Source organism: Doryrhamphus excisus, chromosome 13 (genome assembly GCF_030265055.1).
Source record: "Doryrhamphus excisus isolate RoL2022-K1 chromosome 13, RoL_Dexc_1.0, whole genome shotgun sequence".
In the NCBI taxonomy this organism is placed as follows: domain Eukaryota; kingdom Metazoa; phylum Chordata; class Actinopteri; order Syngnathiformes; family Syngnathidae; genus Doryrhamphus; species Doryrhamphus excisus.
The window spans coordinates 7143508-7158120 of record NC_080478.1 but is presented as its reverse complement, the minus strand read 5'-3'; the positions used below and the strand labels follow the sequence as shown (position 1 = coordinate 7158120).

Genomic DNA, 14613 nt, shown 5'->3' with positions numbered 1-14613 from the left:
CTGTGATTGGTGTACCCCGCCTCTCGCCCGAAGACAACTAGGATAGGCTCCAGCACCCCGTGCGACCCTCGTGAGGATAAGCGGTAGAAAATGAATGATTGAATAAAAATATTTAAGAAAAGTTGATGAATCATGTCAGGGACCCTTTAAGAGAGCTGAGTGGGGGGGGGGGGGGGCAGCAAGTTGCATCTGTGATAAATATGTGCAATAATAGGCCATCCTCAACCATGAAACAGCATGAATTATTAATTAATATATTTTTGAAAACACATGATTGAAGATTGAATGAAGCCATAAAATCCAAAGACTTCTCAAGGGACAATACTATATAAATAAAATGAAGATATGCTTTAGTGTAGTCACTGTACAGCTTGTGTAGTAGTATAGAGTAGATTTACTATACACTAAAATTGACTCAATACACATCCAGGATACACAATGAAGAGTCCTCCTTTGTTTTATTTTGGGAGCCATTCCCCACATGAAATATTTGTCGCAAGCCCCATTACCTTCCAAAGCTTAAGTCATAAGCCACTGTGGAAAAACACCGCCCGGAGTCTGGAGAGTGGCTTAAACCAGCATTGCAACTATGTTTTCCTGCAGTCACTCTCCGGGGAAGGGCAACGGGGGTCGTCCATGAGAGACTATATTCTAGACTGCAGGACAGCTAAGATGCCAAGAGCCTGGAACTTGACGTCACCAGAAAAAACATTTACATTTGAAAGTGTGTGTGTGTTTATAGGTCAGCGTGCGTATATACGGACCGCGTGCGTTGATATGGACCATGAAAAGCAATTGACGTGGATTACATCTCTGCGGAACGAGACTCCAGATTTGATTCCTGTACTGAAACGTCCTGTCTCAAACAGTCTTGCTGCAGATGTGTCACAGCTGGGATTGTTTTTTTTTTTTTTTTTTTTGCACTAAAGCCGACAAAAAAACATTATCTTTTTAGTGGTGAGAAGCAAAACCTTGAATGTTTGGGCTGTTGCATCATATCCTGTCCTTGTTTAAAAAAAAAAAAAAGTTGCTTCAATGCAGAAAAAAAACGGACATGAGGTCATGGTAAATAGGCCTGAAAATGCTGGCATTTTTGTGCCATTTCTCTTGTTGCTACAGTATTCTGTGTAAATGGCACCGTCATGGAAGGGATGGACAGTTTTCTGTCTTTGGGAATACTTTACAGACACCCTGTTTTGTTGCAAGCATTGTCGGAAGCAAAAATTTTATTTTCAGGACTGGTAGTCACATCAATCAAAAATTGTATCATGAAAAAGAAAAAAAAAACATATAAAACATAATTTCAACAGGCTTTATAGGTGCCCGGTATGTCACATATTAGCAGTTATTTAGCTTGACATTAGCATAAAGTAGTGGTTTTCAACTGGTTTGGCTGTGGGACCCAGCATTACCCTCACTGATAAACGGTGACCCATATTGTAGATTTTTAGAAAACTCACTGGACGAAAGAACATACAGTACCTAGGAGTAGGGGTGTCTCCATACAACTGTTTTACTTTTTTACCTCCTTCGCTACATCCGTAAACCTCCTCTTTCGTCTTCCTTTACGCCTCCTACCTGGCAGCTCTAAACGCAGCATCCTTCTACCAATATATTCACTATCTCTCCTCTGGACATGTCCCAACCATCTCAGTCTGGCCTCTCTGACTTTATCTCCAAGGCCTCTAACATGTAATGTTCCTCTGATGTACTCCTTCCTGATCCTATCCATCCTGGTCACTCCCAATGAGAACCTAAGCATCCTCATCTCTGCTATCTCTAGTTCTGGTTCCTGTCTTTTCCTCAGTGGCTCTGCCTCTAGACCAGGGGTCTCAAACACGCAGCCCAAATGTGGCCCGCAGGACACTAGTTTGAGGCCCCGGCCTTGATATGAAAGTTTAATGTTAGTGCGGCCCGCGCAAGTTTGATATGGATGCTGTATGGTATCATGTACCCAGAAAAAATTATTACATTTGATTAATGTTCATGTTAAAGGTTAAATAACTGTTAATAGTTATCCTCCCTATCCGTGTGGAAGTGGTAAGTTTTTGGCTATTTAAGTTTAAAGGAAATAACTTGAAGGCTACCGTTTAGGTCGCTAGCTCTCTAGTTTGCGAGTTAGCATGTCTCTCAAGACCCTGCAGTTGCGCAATATGTTGTAAATAAAAAAGTATAAATGTGACTATAGTCGTGTTTTGTCATGTCTACAGGGCTCTAATAATGCTTTGTTAATTCTTTGTTAATCTGAAAAAAAAATAATTTGTCTACTGACCAACTATATGTGGTTTCTTAAGTTTTTATTTTTTGCCGTTTTATTATTATTATAATATTTATTTATTACTGATTGATTGATTTTCTTTATTCTTGATTTGTTTATTTATTTTTCATCTTATTTTGTGCAGAAAATTAAGATATTTTATGTATTGTATATTTTTCTGTTTTTAATAAATGCGTTTTTTTTTTTTTTTTTGAAAACCTGATGGGGCCCAGCCTTGCCCAGACCCTAGCTCCAGTGGCCCCCAGGTAAATTGAGTTTGAGACCCCTCCTCTAGACCAAACACCATGGCTGGTCTCACCACAGTTTTGTATGAACTCCCAGTCTCATTTTGTAGCACCAAATCAGCCTTCTCATGGCTGTTGATGGTATTGTTAACTCTTTAGTTTACGTCAAGCAGCATGAACACGTGTTCACCGTGTAGAAATAATTTAGCTGGGTTCTACATATATAAAAGGCAAAAAATGCTCTTGTTTCTGTCTCTGATGCACCAATTTTGGATCTTGCTGAATAAAAAGAGCCTATTGATAAACTACTTTCCGTCTCCCCTAACTCCTCATGTTTAGTTTTCCATGCATGTTGATATGGACTGCTTCCTCATCCTTGGACTGCTGAAACCAGGTCTCTGTGCTTGCTTTGGCCTCTCTTCTGGCTCACACCATGTTTATGTATCCATAAATATCCAAGATGAAACTTAATCTGAACTTTTATTTTTTTAAACAATTTGCTACATTTTACTGCTGTTCTGCAACTAATATTTACACAGAGGCACTGTCTTTATATATTGCTCTGTTATTATAAAGGAATCACCAGTCTCTGTATTGTATTTCTCTAGATAACGTCTTAACATGCTATCATTTCTTGTTGAATTGTTACTGTCTTAAAAAGCATTCTCAGTCATGGTACTGATGAGACAGTGTCAGCAGTTTGTCATTCTTATTTCACCATACTCAAATAGCCGAGGACTGATGCGTAGTGTGTCGCAACCGCTGAGAACCGTCTTGTCAACAGCTGCTAAGGAAGGAAAGCCTCACAAATTTAGCAGAGAGCACGACTCTGAAAGATTTTTTGAGCTTTTCAAAGACAGATGCTAAGCCCACCTGTCAAGCCGTACACTGCTGCATTGTGCATAACTTTCAGTTTTGACCACTGTTTATAATCACATTTTCTGATGGGAACATGCTGGCATATTTGCAGACGAGTGTGGAGACTTCCTAGAGTAAAGATAGACGTAATCGGAAGGCATAACCTTTAGGTTACCAGTGGGGGGGGCAATTCAAGTAATTACCCATGATCAATGATGGTTGATTGCTAATTTTCCATAACCTTGACAGAGTGACTATGCAACATAACTGCAATATGACTAATTTGTTAATTAATTAATTCATTCATTTTCTACCGCTTTTCTTCACGGTGGTGCTGGAGCCTATCCCAGCTGTCTTCGGGCGAGAGGCGGGGTACACCCTGGACTGGTCGCCAGCCAATCACAGGGCACATATAGACAAACAACCATTCACACTCACATTCATACCTATGGACAATTTGGAGTGGCCAATTAACCTAGCATGTTTTTGGAATGTGGGAGGAAACCGGAGTACCTGGAGAAAACCCACACAGGGAGAACACGCAAACTCCACACAGAGATGGCCGAGGATGGAATTGAACCCTGGTCTCCTAGCTGTGAGGTTTGCGTGCTAACCACTCGACTACCGTGCAGCCTAGTCTAATTTGTAAATCCCCATAATTTGTTTTCCCCGTAATGGAAAACTGACTCATCAAGAATTGACACATTGATTTATAATCCTCATGCTTGGTTAATGAGTAAAAGATGAGATTGTTGCAGTTTTCCAGAGGTCAACAGAGCTTCCTGTCTGTTGAACCACAATAAGGCATAATGCCACAGGACTTGTCTTTTTTTGGGTTAACAGCCCTTGTTACCATCAAGTAAACATCGGCAAAGAGAGAGGTGGTGAAAGTGGAACCGCTCAATACGTTTGTGCGCTCTGATTTGTTCAGTTTTTGTTTAGATAGCAATTAAAAAATCATACAGGTGGTCCTCGGTTTATGGCGTTCTGTATTACGACATTTAATTGTTCAATAAATGCGCCTATAATTAATACAAACTTAATTGTATTCTAACTACTACTATGGGGAATAATGAACTACGTTAATGTAACTTGCTGCAAAGCATGCTGGGAGCAGGCGTCACTCCCAACACTTGATACGGCCAAGCCTTATCAAGACCTGTACCTCCAGCAGAGACCAGGTAAATTCAGTTTGAGACCTCTGCTTTTGATATAAGGTCCAAAGTCAACTTCAGCGATTTTAGTGGCATCATAACATTCTGAAATCACACTTAATGATAAAACATCATAATGACCAAGCAAAAAGTCTATGTTAACTTTGATTACGTGTGACAAAAAAAAAAGTAATTCTCAAAAAAGTCACTCACAAGTTTCAAACTCTGACATTTTTGCGACTTTTATTTTATTTTTTACAAAAACCTTTGTTCAAATTCATATTTTTACCCCTCATAGGCACTCCAGCTAAGAATATTCTGATAACCATTCTCGAGCAGTGATTCTCAACTGGTGGCTGGGGACCCAACAGTAGGCAGTAGACTGACTCAGCATTTCATGTGGATTCGATTTCTATCGTCATTCTATTTGGTGTCATGTTGATATTCTTGAAGGCAAGACGGTCCAGTATAAAAACACATATAGCGTATGCATAGTTAAAAGTGAAGTGTAACAAATGGGTCCCAGGTTGAGACCAGTTGGGAATTAATGTTCTAGTAGTACAGTGGGAATGAACCTCACTTTATCCAGCTAAAAACATTCCATTAAATCAAAACATTGTATTATGTCTCCTATCACTCCTTCAACTTTAGGAGTCACCTTGGGGGATGTCCGCCGTCAAAGAATGAGAGCAAAGATGTGAAACAAATATGCGGCGCCTTCTCTGTCTAAGCCTACACTAAGCTTCCTGTCACTTTGGCATGTCTGAGTTGTTGGGACAGCCCAACACGCCCCGGGACGTTGTGTCCGCATTGCATTAAACACAATCACTTGACCCGAGCTGGCCCTGTCCCCCCCATACTACATGCATTTGAGCTGGTCCAGCCCACTTCTCCATGTTCTCACCATGTCATTACATTACATGACTATAGGCGCATGGAGCTGATCTAATGGAGAAAACATTAAAACCACCTTGCGTCCAGTCACTTACTTGATGGGTCCTGGAAGAGCCCAGGACAAGGAGGAGACGAAGAGGGGTGTTTGAGAGACGGGGGGGGGACGGAAGAATCGGGGTTAGAAGGGGGCGTCGATATGACGATGACAATACAGTGATGGGGAGCGTGTGATGGCGCCCCGATGCCCTTGAGCAAGCTGTCATTCAAAACCACTTTAATTAATTTCTCCACCTTGTCGCCTTCCTCTCCTCCTCCTCGTCTACCTCCTCTTCCTTGTCGCCATCACACTGAAGCCTGCCGCATGTGAGAGCCAATAACATAATGGAAAGTGCATGTCAACAACTTTGGACTCCATAAAAAAAGAAGATTTTTTTTTAAAATGGAAATATCTGTCAAGGCGGTACATAATAGTCAAGATCCGCCAACTCTGGTGCATTTTGGAAACCCAGCATTTCGGCTAAATGGAGCTTTGTATTGTTAGGCTGTATAATTAAGACGTCATGGTGACAGCCATTGGGAGTGAGCTAATGAGACTTCTGATGTATTCAACACGAATATAGAAATTTGAATATTTCATGGCTTTTCTAATTGCGTTGGTTGCTTTTAATGACTTTTCAGTATTGTACAGACTGTACTTTTAGTCTGTATTAGGCGGGTTACTTCCAAAATGTGATACAGGACATATTCCTAGTTTCTGTCATTTGAGTGTATGCATTTAAAGCGAATATACTGATGGCCTTTTAACAAATCAAGTGCCCTAAACCAACATATCACAAATTATACTATTCTTAATAGGGATACTTTACATGAATATAATACAATAATAAAAAAATATGGTTACCTGATATTTTAATGATCACTGTGGAGGTTCTACTGTATTGGGAACCTTTACAAAAGCCGCATCCTCAAGCCGAGTGTACTCTCCTCCCTCTAGGTCAAAACCACGTCGTACTTGATGGTGTGACTGTGCATACATTTGAACAACTCTTTTATATCCTTACAAAGATGAATGTATGTATAATCGCAAAGTATATCATGCGCACAACCTTGCTACTGAGTTTAATGGTCGCATAGTTTTTTTTTGCCGAATATGCCTACTGGCCTTTATCTTTCCCGTAGGTGACATCTTAATCACTCAGTCCTTTCCATCCATTTCCACAAGAGACAACCCACATGTGTGTGTGGGGGGGAGTGAAGGAGGAGTTTAATGAATTTGACAATTAGTAACAGGAGTTAATGACTGCATGGGGCTAAGTACCCCGATGGACATGGCTGGGGGGACAGAGGGCGTCCATCGCTCTGGGCCATAGATCCTCATTAATAGCTTTTTGTGCCTGATGGAGAGGACAGCGGTTAGCCAGGCCTGGGCCCTTTGTTTAGTACGCCTCCTGACGGGGCCTGCTGCAGGGTTATGCCGTTGCACGACACCGCCCCAGAATTAGCCCCCCCCCTCAAGGCTCGAGTTAATGCAGGGCCTGGGGTCCGGCATCAGGTGAATTTGCATTTAATGAATTGGGAAACGTTAATCAGTGTCATGTTGATTGAGTCAGGTCGAGGGGGTCTTGATAACATGACCATCTTCTCATGGGACAATACTGTAGAAATTAAACTTTAGAATAGAAATTCTGGCTTTTGAATAGGGGTGTCATCATTAATAGTTCCATCTTTTAGTTAAACAATTCCAGTCTACTGTTTTTCTTCTTGTCTTTGTCTTTTTACGTTAGGTATGTCCAGCTTTCCTTTGATATTTATAATAATAAACAATTTATGCATATTTAAAGAGAAATCTTTGGCCACTAATTTTGTGGTGCAGCACAAGAAAGCACAGGGTGGCTGAGCATGGCGCAGCTCACCAAGTGGTAATTTGGTCCGGCGCACCACCATGCGCAGCCAATTTTGTAATTGGACTGGACTGCGCTGAGATGAGCGTGACGGCGCACCAGGGGAAGTGTCCACATTTTCAGCTTGGTGCAGTGACAATTTTCTTGACAAAACAACACGCCAAAGGTGTGCTGAAAGATCGCCAGCTCCAACCTGGTCTATTCTTGGCGCAGGCAGCATGCATCCTGCGCAGTGGTAAATTGGCTGACAGTGCAAACAAGTCACCAAAACCTCACTGGCAGGTTTTTCAGAGTGCCAGGCACAATACAATGCAACCAGCAACCACTAGTTAATGTAACCGTCTGAGCCAGCATTTTTGTATAATTGTCCCATCACATCTGGATGCGACAGAAGCGTGGGTGCGCCGCACTGCGTGAGACTGCGCTGCTCACAAAAATTGCGCTGGCCATGCTGTGCCTGGTCTATGAAATTAGAGCCCTTTATGTTTTTGTTGATTATTAGTATGCACTATCTAGCTCTATCTAGTGATATTATGCCTTTTTGCACCGGTTTTCCATTTTTTCTGGGTTTTTGTTTATTTGCAGGGCTCTACATTAAAAACAAAAATGACTTGCCTATGGGGAATCCTTAAGGTGAGAACTACTTGCCCGAACTTGCCCCATGTAAAATGAAAAGACTGCCATAATGATATCATATATCAATATATGCAGAAAAAAATGCTCAATGGTCAAACAATAATTTGTGAAGCAAAGGTGAGAAAAATACACAAAGAAATTGAACCGCTAGATTTTGTAGCTTGTGCAAAATCAGCACTTGGTATTGGATCTAATGGGTGGTGTTTCATTGTGACCACTTCAAATTGTCACAGCAACGTGATTCACTCACCTGTGCCATCCTTTGATTTGCTGCCGCTAATAAAATACTTGTTTAGGAGGCACTGGTTCATCACTTTTTGCTGTTTCCTTCACAAGTTGTTGAAGAATTAGACCATGTTGGCAGGGACGCCATGATGGATGTTTCCTTAGTCAAACGATCGCTGATTGGTTGATCGCGAACAAGACCGGGTGTGGGTAAAACGCGAACCGCGGTCTAAATAAACGACTCTGATTGGTCTATTTCAAGATTTGCAAGGATTGGTTTGCAAATTACCACCGGAATTACGCAGTCCGTGTTTTACCAACACCCAACAAGAACCGCTTTTAAAAAAAACTCTTGGCAGTATGGCATGCCAAAGTGCACTTGCCCGACGGGAATATCACTGATTGGATTTACTTGCCGGAATTTTGTTTTAACTTGCCCCGGGCCATCGGTACATCGTTATTGTCGAGCCCTGTAATATTTTCTTGAGAATTTGGTTGAAAAAGCTACAAAAAGTCAAACGCATAGTAATGAAAATTGGCCAAACTGCGCCTGTGCAAGAGCTGTAAACAGGATGCAAACTGTTGCAGCACAAAAGTCTCCAACAAGTTAAGAATATTGCGAACAAAACCCCGTGTTAACAAGGTGTGCGTACACTAGAAAAAAATGAAAGTCCAAGCAAGATTAAATCTGAAATCAGAACAAGAAAGTTTCACTTTTTAAACTTAGTTTAAGTGATCTATCCTATGTTTCACTGCAGGGGTCCGGAATTACCGAAGGCCAGAATTTGCCCGAGGGCCAGAATTTTGAAGAATTTATTGTAAAGTTTTTTTTTTTTTTAACATTTCTAATGTATACTGACACTCTCACTACATCGCGTGGTTCACTGTTCAGAAATGTAGGAACTAATAAATTATCGCTGTTTTGTGGTTTACAATGGCTTATTATTCACAAAATATGCATACTTAAGCAATACCTTTTGCCACGATTAAGCATTATCAATCATAATATATAAACCAAACACCGCCATTCAACTTGATGGTCATATTCTACTTTGGCCAAAAGGTGTCGGGAATATCACTGATTGGATTTACTTGCCCCGGGCCAACGGTACATCGTGATTATCGAGCCCTGATTAGTGCAATGAGCCACATTGCACTGATGACCCTTGCACCACACTTTGAACACTCATCTGTGTTTCACCAGGAAGGTGTTGCCAGGTGATGGAGGAGTGTGTCCAAGCTCTGCCTTCTTGACTCTGTTGGGTTCGGTTGCATTATGGGAGGTCATTGGATAAGCAATTCATTGCTGCATCTTAACTGTATACTGTGTGTCTGTGAAGTTCATCATGGTCATCTTCAGTCAGTAGCTTTTTTTCAATGACATCATGAACTCCCAGGGATTAAGTTGTGGAACATCCATCAGACAAAATAACGAGAGCAGGCCTATATACAGTATATAGAGGGAGAGTGACTTCCACGCTGGGTTAGCTACCCTGTCATTCCTACTTGTCTCCAACTCATCGCTGCTTTCATGACTGCTTTCATCCTCCAAAAATAATCATTTTCCTAAGTTGTTTCCCAAACGGCTGGTCCAGTTTCAACAGTCTCCGGTATAAAGATATGCGACTAATGTGGCTTGTTGTCATTGGCATTAGAAGCCGGCCTGCAAATTTTAGGGCTGTGTAATGTCATCTCACGAGAGCCAGGAAAGAGAGAAGTTGTGTAATTGACCGAGGCCAAGTCCAAACCTCAAACTCCTGAATCCCAACACTTTTTCTGCTCGAGCAAATGATCTCACTCGTCCTATCTCTTATCCCTTTTCGTCTTTCCTCATCCCACTCCCTAATTTGCCTCTTTAGGAAGTGACAGTTGCATTTAGGCAAAGGGTTATCATTGCATTAGACGAGAGCCCCGGCCCACCCCAGGCTTACCTCGAATTACATGACAGTGCCTGCAGCCCCCTCAGCTCCTACGCCGGGTTGAAATGCTATCAGTCTGACTTCATTACTGTCATCGGTCAGTGGAATTGACTGTAATGTTTAATCCACTGTTGCTCTCAATGGAGGCTTATTAAAACATACTGACACCAGATGCCTTAACATGTTTTTTTTTTTAAACCTTTATTCATCATTGTGTGTCTCCCACTTTTTTTTTTAACCTTTCCCACCACCCCCTGTGTTTGCACCCCAACCAGGATGCAAACACACACACTGCATCTTTTATCTGATTAGCAAGCATGCCTACTTGGAGTGTGTGTGTGTGTGTGTGTGTGTGTGTGTGTGCAGCCCAGCATCAGGCCTCAGGCAGGGCATGGATTTCATTTAGGAAAGTATCAAAGGTTTACACGCTGCTCGCTTTAATCAGCATGTTTATCAGGCAGAGAAAAATTGCAGGAAGCGAGCGGGGGCTGGAGGAGGAGGAGGAGGAGGAGGAGGAGGAGGACTGGAAGGGTTATCTTAAGGACCAGTAGCCAGGGAAATTGATAATGTCTACAAGGTAATTTACTGGAGACCGCTCCATCCCTTCTAGCCCAGCTTGGCATTCTAATTACAACCCGTGTAATGTTCTAATGAATCTGCAGGTGTGTGTTAGTGGGGGTGGAGGCACTGTGTTTGTGTGTGTGTGTGTGTGTGTGTGCACATGCATCACTACACCTTGCTTATGTTTGTTTTATTGTTTGTGTAGCTTCTCATGTCATCATTTTGACCCATTTGACAACATCCCTGGAGTCTGACAGGAATATTACCTGAAAACCACAAGACCCACAATAGTGTATTGGAAGTGTGCTTTCTGGTACGTATTAGCTTTAATGCTAATGTGGTAGGGTAATGTGGTCGAGTATGTGTCTATACTACTATGTACTAGTATGTGTCTACTACTATACCAATACTGTTTGTGCACTTCATTCACTTTGCATTGTAAATGTGCTATAGGGCTGCATGGTGGATGAGTGGTTAGCGTGCAGGCCACACAGCTAGGAGACCCGAGTTCGACTCCACCCTCGGCCATCTCTGTGTGGAGTTTGCATGTTCTCCCCGTGCATGCGTGGGTTTTCTCTGGGGACTCTGGTTTCCTCCCACATTCCAAAAACATTTTGGCGACTCCAAATTGTCCATAGGTATGAACGTGAGTGTGAATGGTTGTTTGTCTATATGTGCCCTGTGATTGGCTGGTGACCAGTCCAGGGTGTACCCCGCCTCTCGCCCAAAGACAGCTGGGATAGGCTCCAGCACCCTCATGAGGTTAAGCAGTAGAAAATGAATGAATGAATGTGCTATAGCGATATACCATGTGTATATACAGTATATAAACTATACATATGTATGTGTGTGTGTGTTGGTGTTTATGTTTGACCCTGCCTCTAAAACGAATTTTGCAAATGAAACAACAAGTTGTACTCGGAACCAGAATCGTTTAAATTCAAACGATGCCCAACCCTCCACAGAAGTGATGCTATTCGTCTGAAAGACAAACAATCTGAAATGCAGCGTTGTCCTGTTGAAAAAGGGAACCGACAGACGAGGGCTTTCACTCATGAGGGATGCCCCCTGCAACATCTCCACATAGCCAGCTTGCTGTTTGACGCCCCTGCACAACCCGAAGCTCCATTGTAAGAAAAAAAAAAAACCAGCCCAGATTATGTTGGTGTCACATCCACTGTGCCGTGTAGAAAGCATCTAAGGTGGAATCTTTATCATGCCAGTAAGGTTGGAAGCCTTCCATCTTCCACCTTTTAATGCCCCATGTTTGGTGCTCTTGTGCAAATTGGCACAAGACCATTGAAGGAGACGAGGCTTTTGAAGATGTGTTTTGGTTAAAAGCCTTTTCTCCTTTTGGATCGAACCAATTTCAACCTTCTTTTGGGCCAAGGATCCTTGTCTCTCGTATTGACGGACAGCCAAATGGATCCTTTGACTCAGAGCCAGTGAAATTTTCAGTCAGTTAATTTTTTTGCTCCATAACCCTCAGGATTTTTAAGAAGTTTCAAATGACTTTTTTTTTACTGTGTCCAATTTCAGCAGCACACTACAGGAGGCCTTGCTTATGCAGCTCAACAATCAGACCACGGTCAAAGAGAGAAAGCTTTTTTTTACCTTTGCAACCAAGAGATTTTATAAGATTGTGAATACCTGAAATTGAATCCACATTTCTGCCCTACCTTTGGTGATATCAGCCCACATGCATTCATGTTTCTCTAGCTTGGAGTTGAAAAATATGTATAAAAATGATGTGGTTAAAATATGCCCTCCATTCTATCCATAGGAAACAGAGTGTGTCGAGGCAGTGTCAGTAGGAGCCATTCTGTCTGATTACCAGAGAACTCGTGTTGAAAATGTGTAAGTCACACACACACTTATCCATATTATGTGCACAATATTTCTGTTTTAATAATAACATTAGCGGGGCGGCACGGCGGTCAAGTTGTTAGCGCGCAGACCTCACAGCTAGGAGACCAGGGTTCAATTCCACCCTCGGCCATGTCTGTGTGGAGTTTGCATGTTCTCCCCGTGCATGCGTTGTTTTTTTCCGGCTACTCCGGTTTCCTCCCACATTCCAAAAACATGCTAGGTTAATTGGCCACTCCAAATTGTCCATAGGTATGAATGTGAGTGTGAATGGTTGTTTGTCTATATGTGCCCTGTGATTGGCTGGCCACCAGTCGTCCAGGGTGTACCCTGCCTCTCGCCCAAAGACACAGCTGGGATAGGCTCCAGCACCCCCCGCAACCCTTGTGAGGAAAAGCGGTAGAAAATGAATGAATGAATAATCACATTAGTCTGGATGTGAAACATAACAACTGCATTCCGGCTTCTCACTTTCACCTGTCCGCCTCAGGTGTTTGCGTCTTGGTTTGCAGCCTCTAGCATACCTGTGGCGTCGAGACCAGGAGTCGCTGCTATCTGAGATGTTATCATCTGACCTCCACGCCATTGTCATCAAAGTTGCCGCTGTTGGTAAGTTAGCCTCCGTACTGGTCAGCCGTTTTCCTTCTCTCCTCTCTGGAGGGTTTTTTTTCAGACATTTTTTGTCACTGTAATCGAAAACATGTAGATAAGTGACGGAAAAACAGGGAGGCGAAGAAGAAGAATGCCCCTAATCGTAAATCTGTGGCTTAGCGGCGGTATAGCGACGTGCGCCAGAGGCAAAGGTATTGAAGCAGAGAACAATATAAGAAGAGATAAGAAGCGGCGAGGGATGGAGGGCGTGTAAAAAGCAACGCGTTGTGACGCTGGCTGGTTTGGCAGCTGAGGAGTAATCACAGGTGATTGCCCACCCCTCCCCGTCACATTCAAGCTGTCAATAAGCGACGCATGTCCCTCGTTGTGTCTGAATGGCGCAATGTTCCATACTAAAGTGAGCACTCATTTACGTCACTCAAGTGCTTCCACGTCGAGGTTAATGCGGCGTCACCTACGCGCCTTACCTGCCTGTTTTGGCGCCCGAGGGCAAGAAGATCACATGGCGGAGAATGTTAAGGAAAGAAAGTTCTTCTTAGGTAGAAGATGGTTGAAATGTTCAATGCCATGGTGCTATGGAGACTCTGTTTTCAGTTTTAGAGCGCAATGATAAATACAGTAAACCTCGGATATATCGGACTCGGATATATCGGAAATTCGCTCACAACGGACAGATAAAAAAGAACCGATTTTTCTGTAATGCATTTCCAATAAAAATTCATTGCATATATCGGATTTTTTATAACGGATTTTGCCTATTTCGGACAAAATCTCCAGTCCCGTTCCAATGCATTTCCATTAAATTTCCCTCGCATATATCGGATGGCCGCATCGTGGCGCTCCAATTCGCCGAATCGTGATAGGCCGTTATACGACGTCATTTGCAGCGTTTGCAGCGTTGCCTGCGCGTCCAGGTACATTGGAAACATAGTCAAGGAAGTGTCTTTTTATAATGGATAAAATCCGATTTACGCATATACCGGATATAAATCCGATATATGCTTAAACGGACACTTTCCAGTATACGCATATAACGGATTTCGCTTATATCGGACAAAACCAGTGGGAACAATTGAATCCGATATATCCGAGATTTACTGTATACTAAATCACCTGACCACAAATCATCATTTGACAGTTTCTGGTTCCGACTTTCGGGAGGTATTTTTCCATTGCAATCAGACTTTCACCAAAGTTAAACTACTGTAAAAAGTTAATAAAATTGTTGTTTGACTACTGTTGGGTTGCACGGTGGACGAGTGGATAGCGCAGAGGCCACACAGCTCCCCGCTCGCTCTGTGTGGAGTTTGCATGTTCTCCCCGTGCGTACGTGGGTTTTCCTCGGGTACTCCGGTTTCCTCCCACATTCCAAAAACATGCTAGGTTAATTGGCCACCAGTCCAGGGTGTACCCCGCCTCTCGCCTGAAGACAGCTGGGATAGGCTCCAGCACCCCCCGTGACCCTCGTGAGGAAAAGCGGTAGAA

At 42.7% G+C, this 14613-nt stretch overlaps 1 protein-coding gene across 1 annotated transcript in view; it reads left to right on the top strand.

Moving 5' to 3' along the window:
* Positions 1-14613, top strand: part of dph6 (diphthamine biosynthesis 6) — a 103766-nt gene that overhangs the window by 16366 nt on the left and 72787 nt on the right. The window contains exons 4-5 of the mRNA XM_058091411.1: positions 12434-12507; positions 13007-13125. Of these exons, the coding sequence (XP_057947394.1) occupies positions 12434-12507; positions 13007-13125 (193 nt within the window). The remainder of the gene's footprint in view (positions 1-12433; positions 12508-13006; positions 13126-14613) is intronic.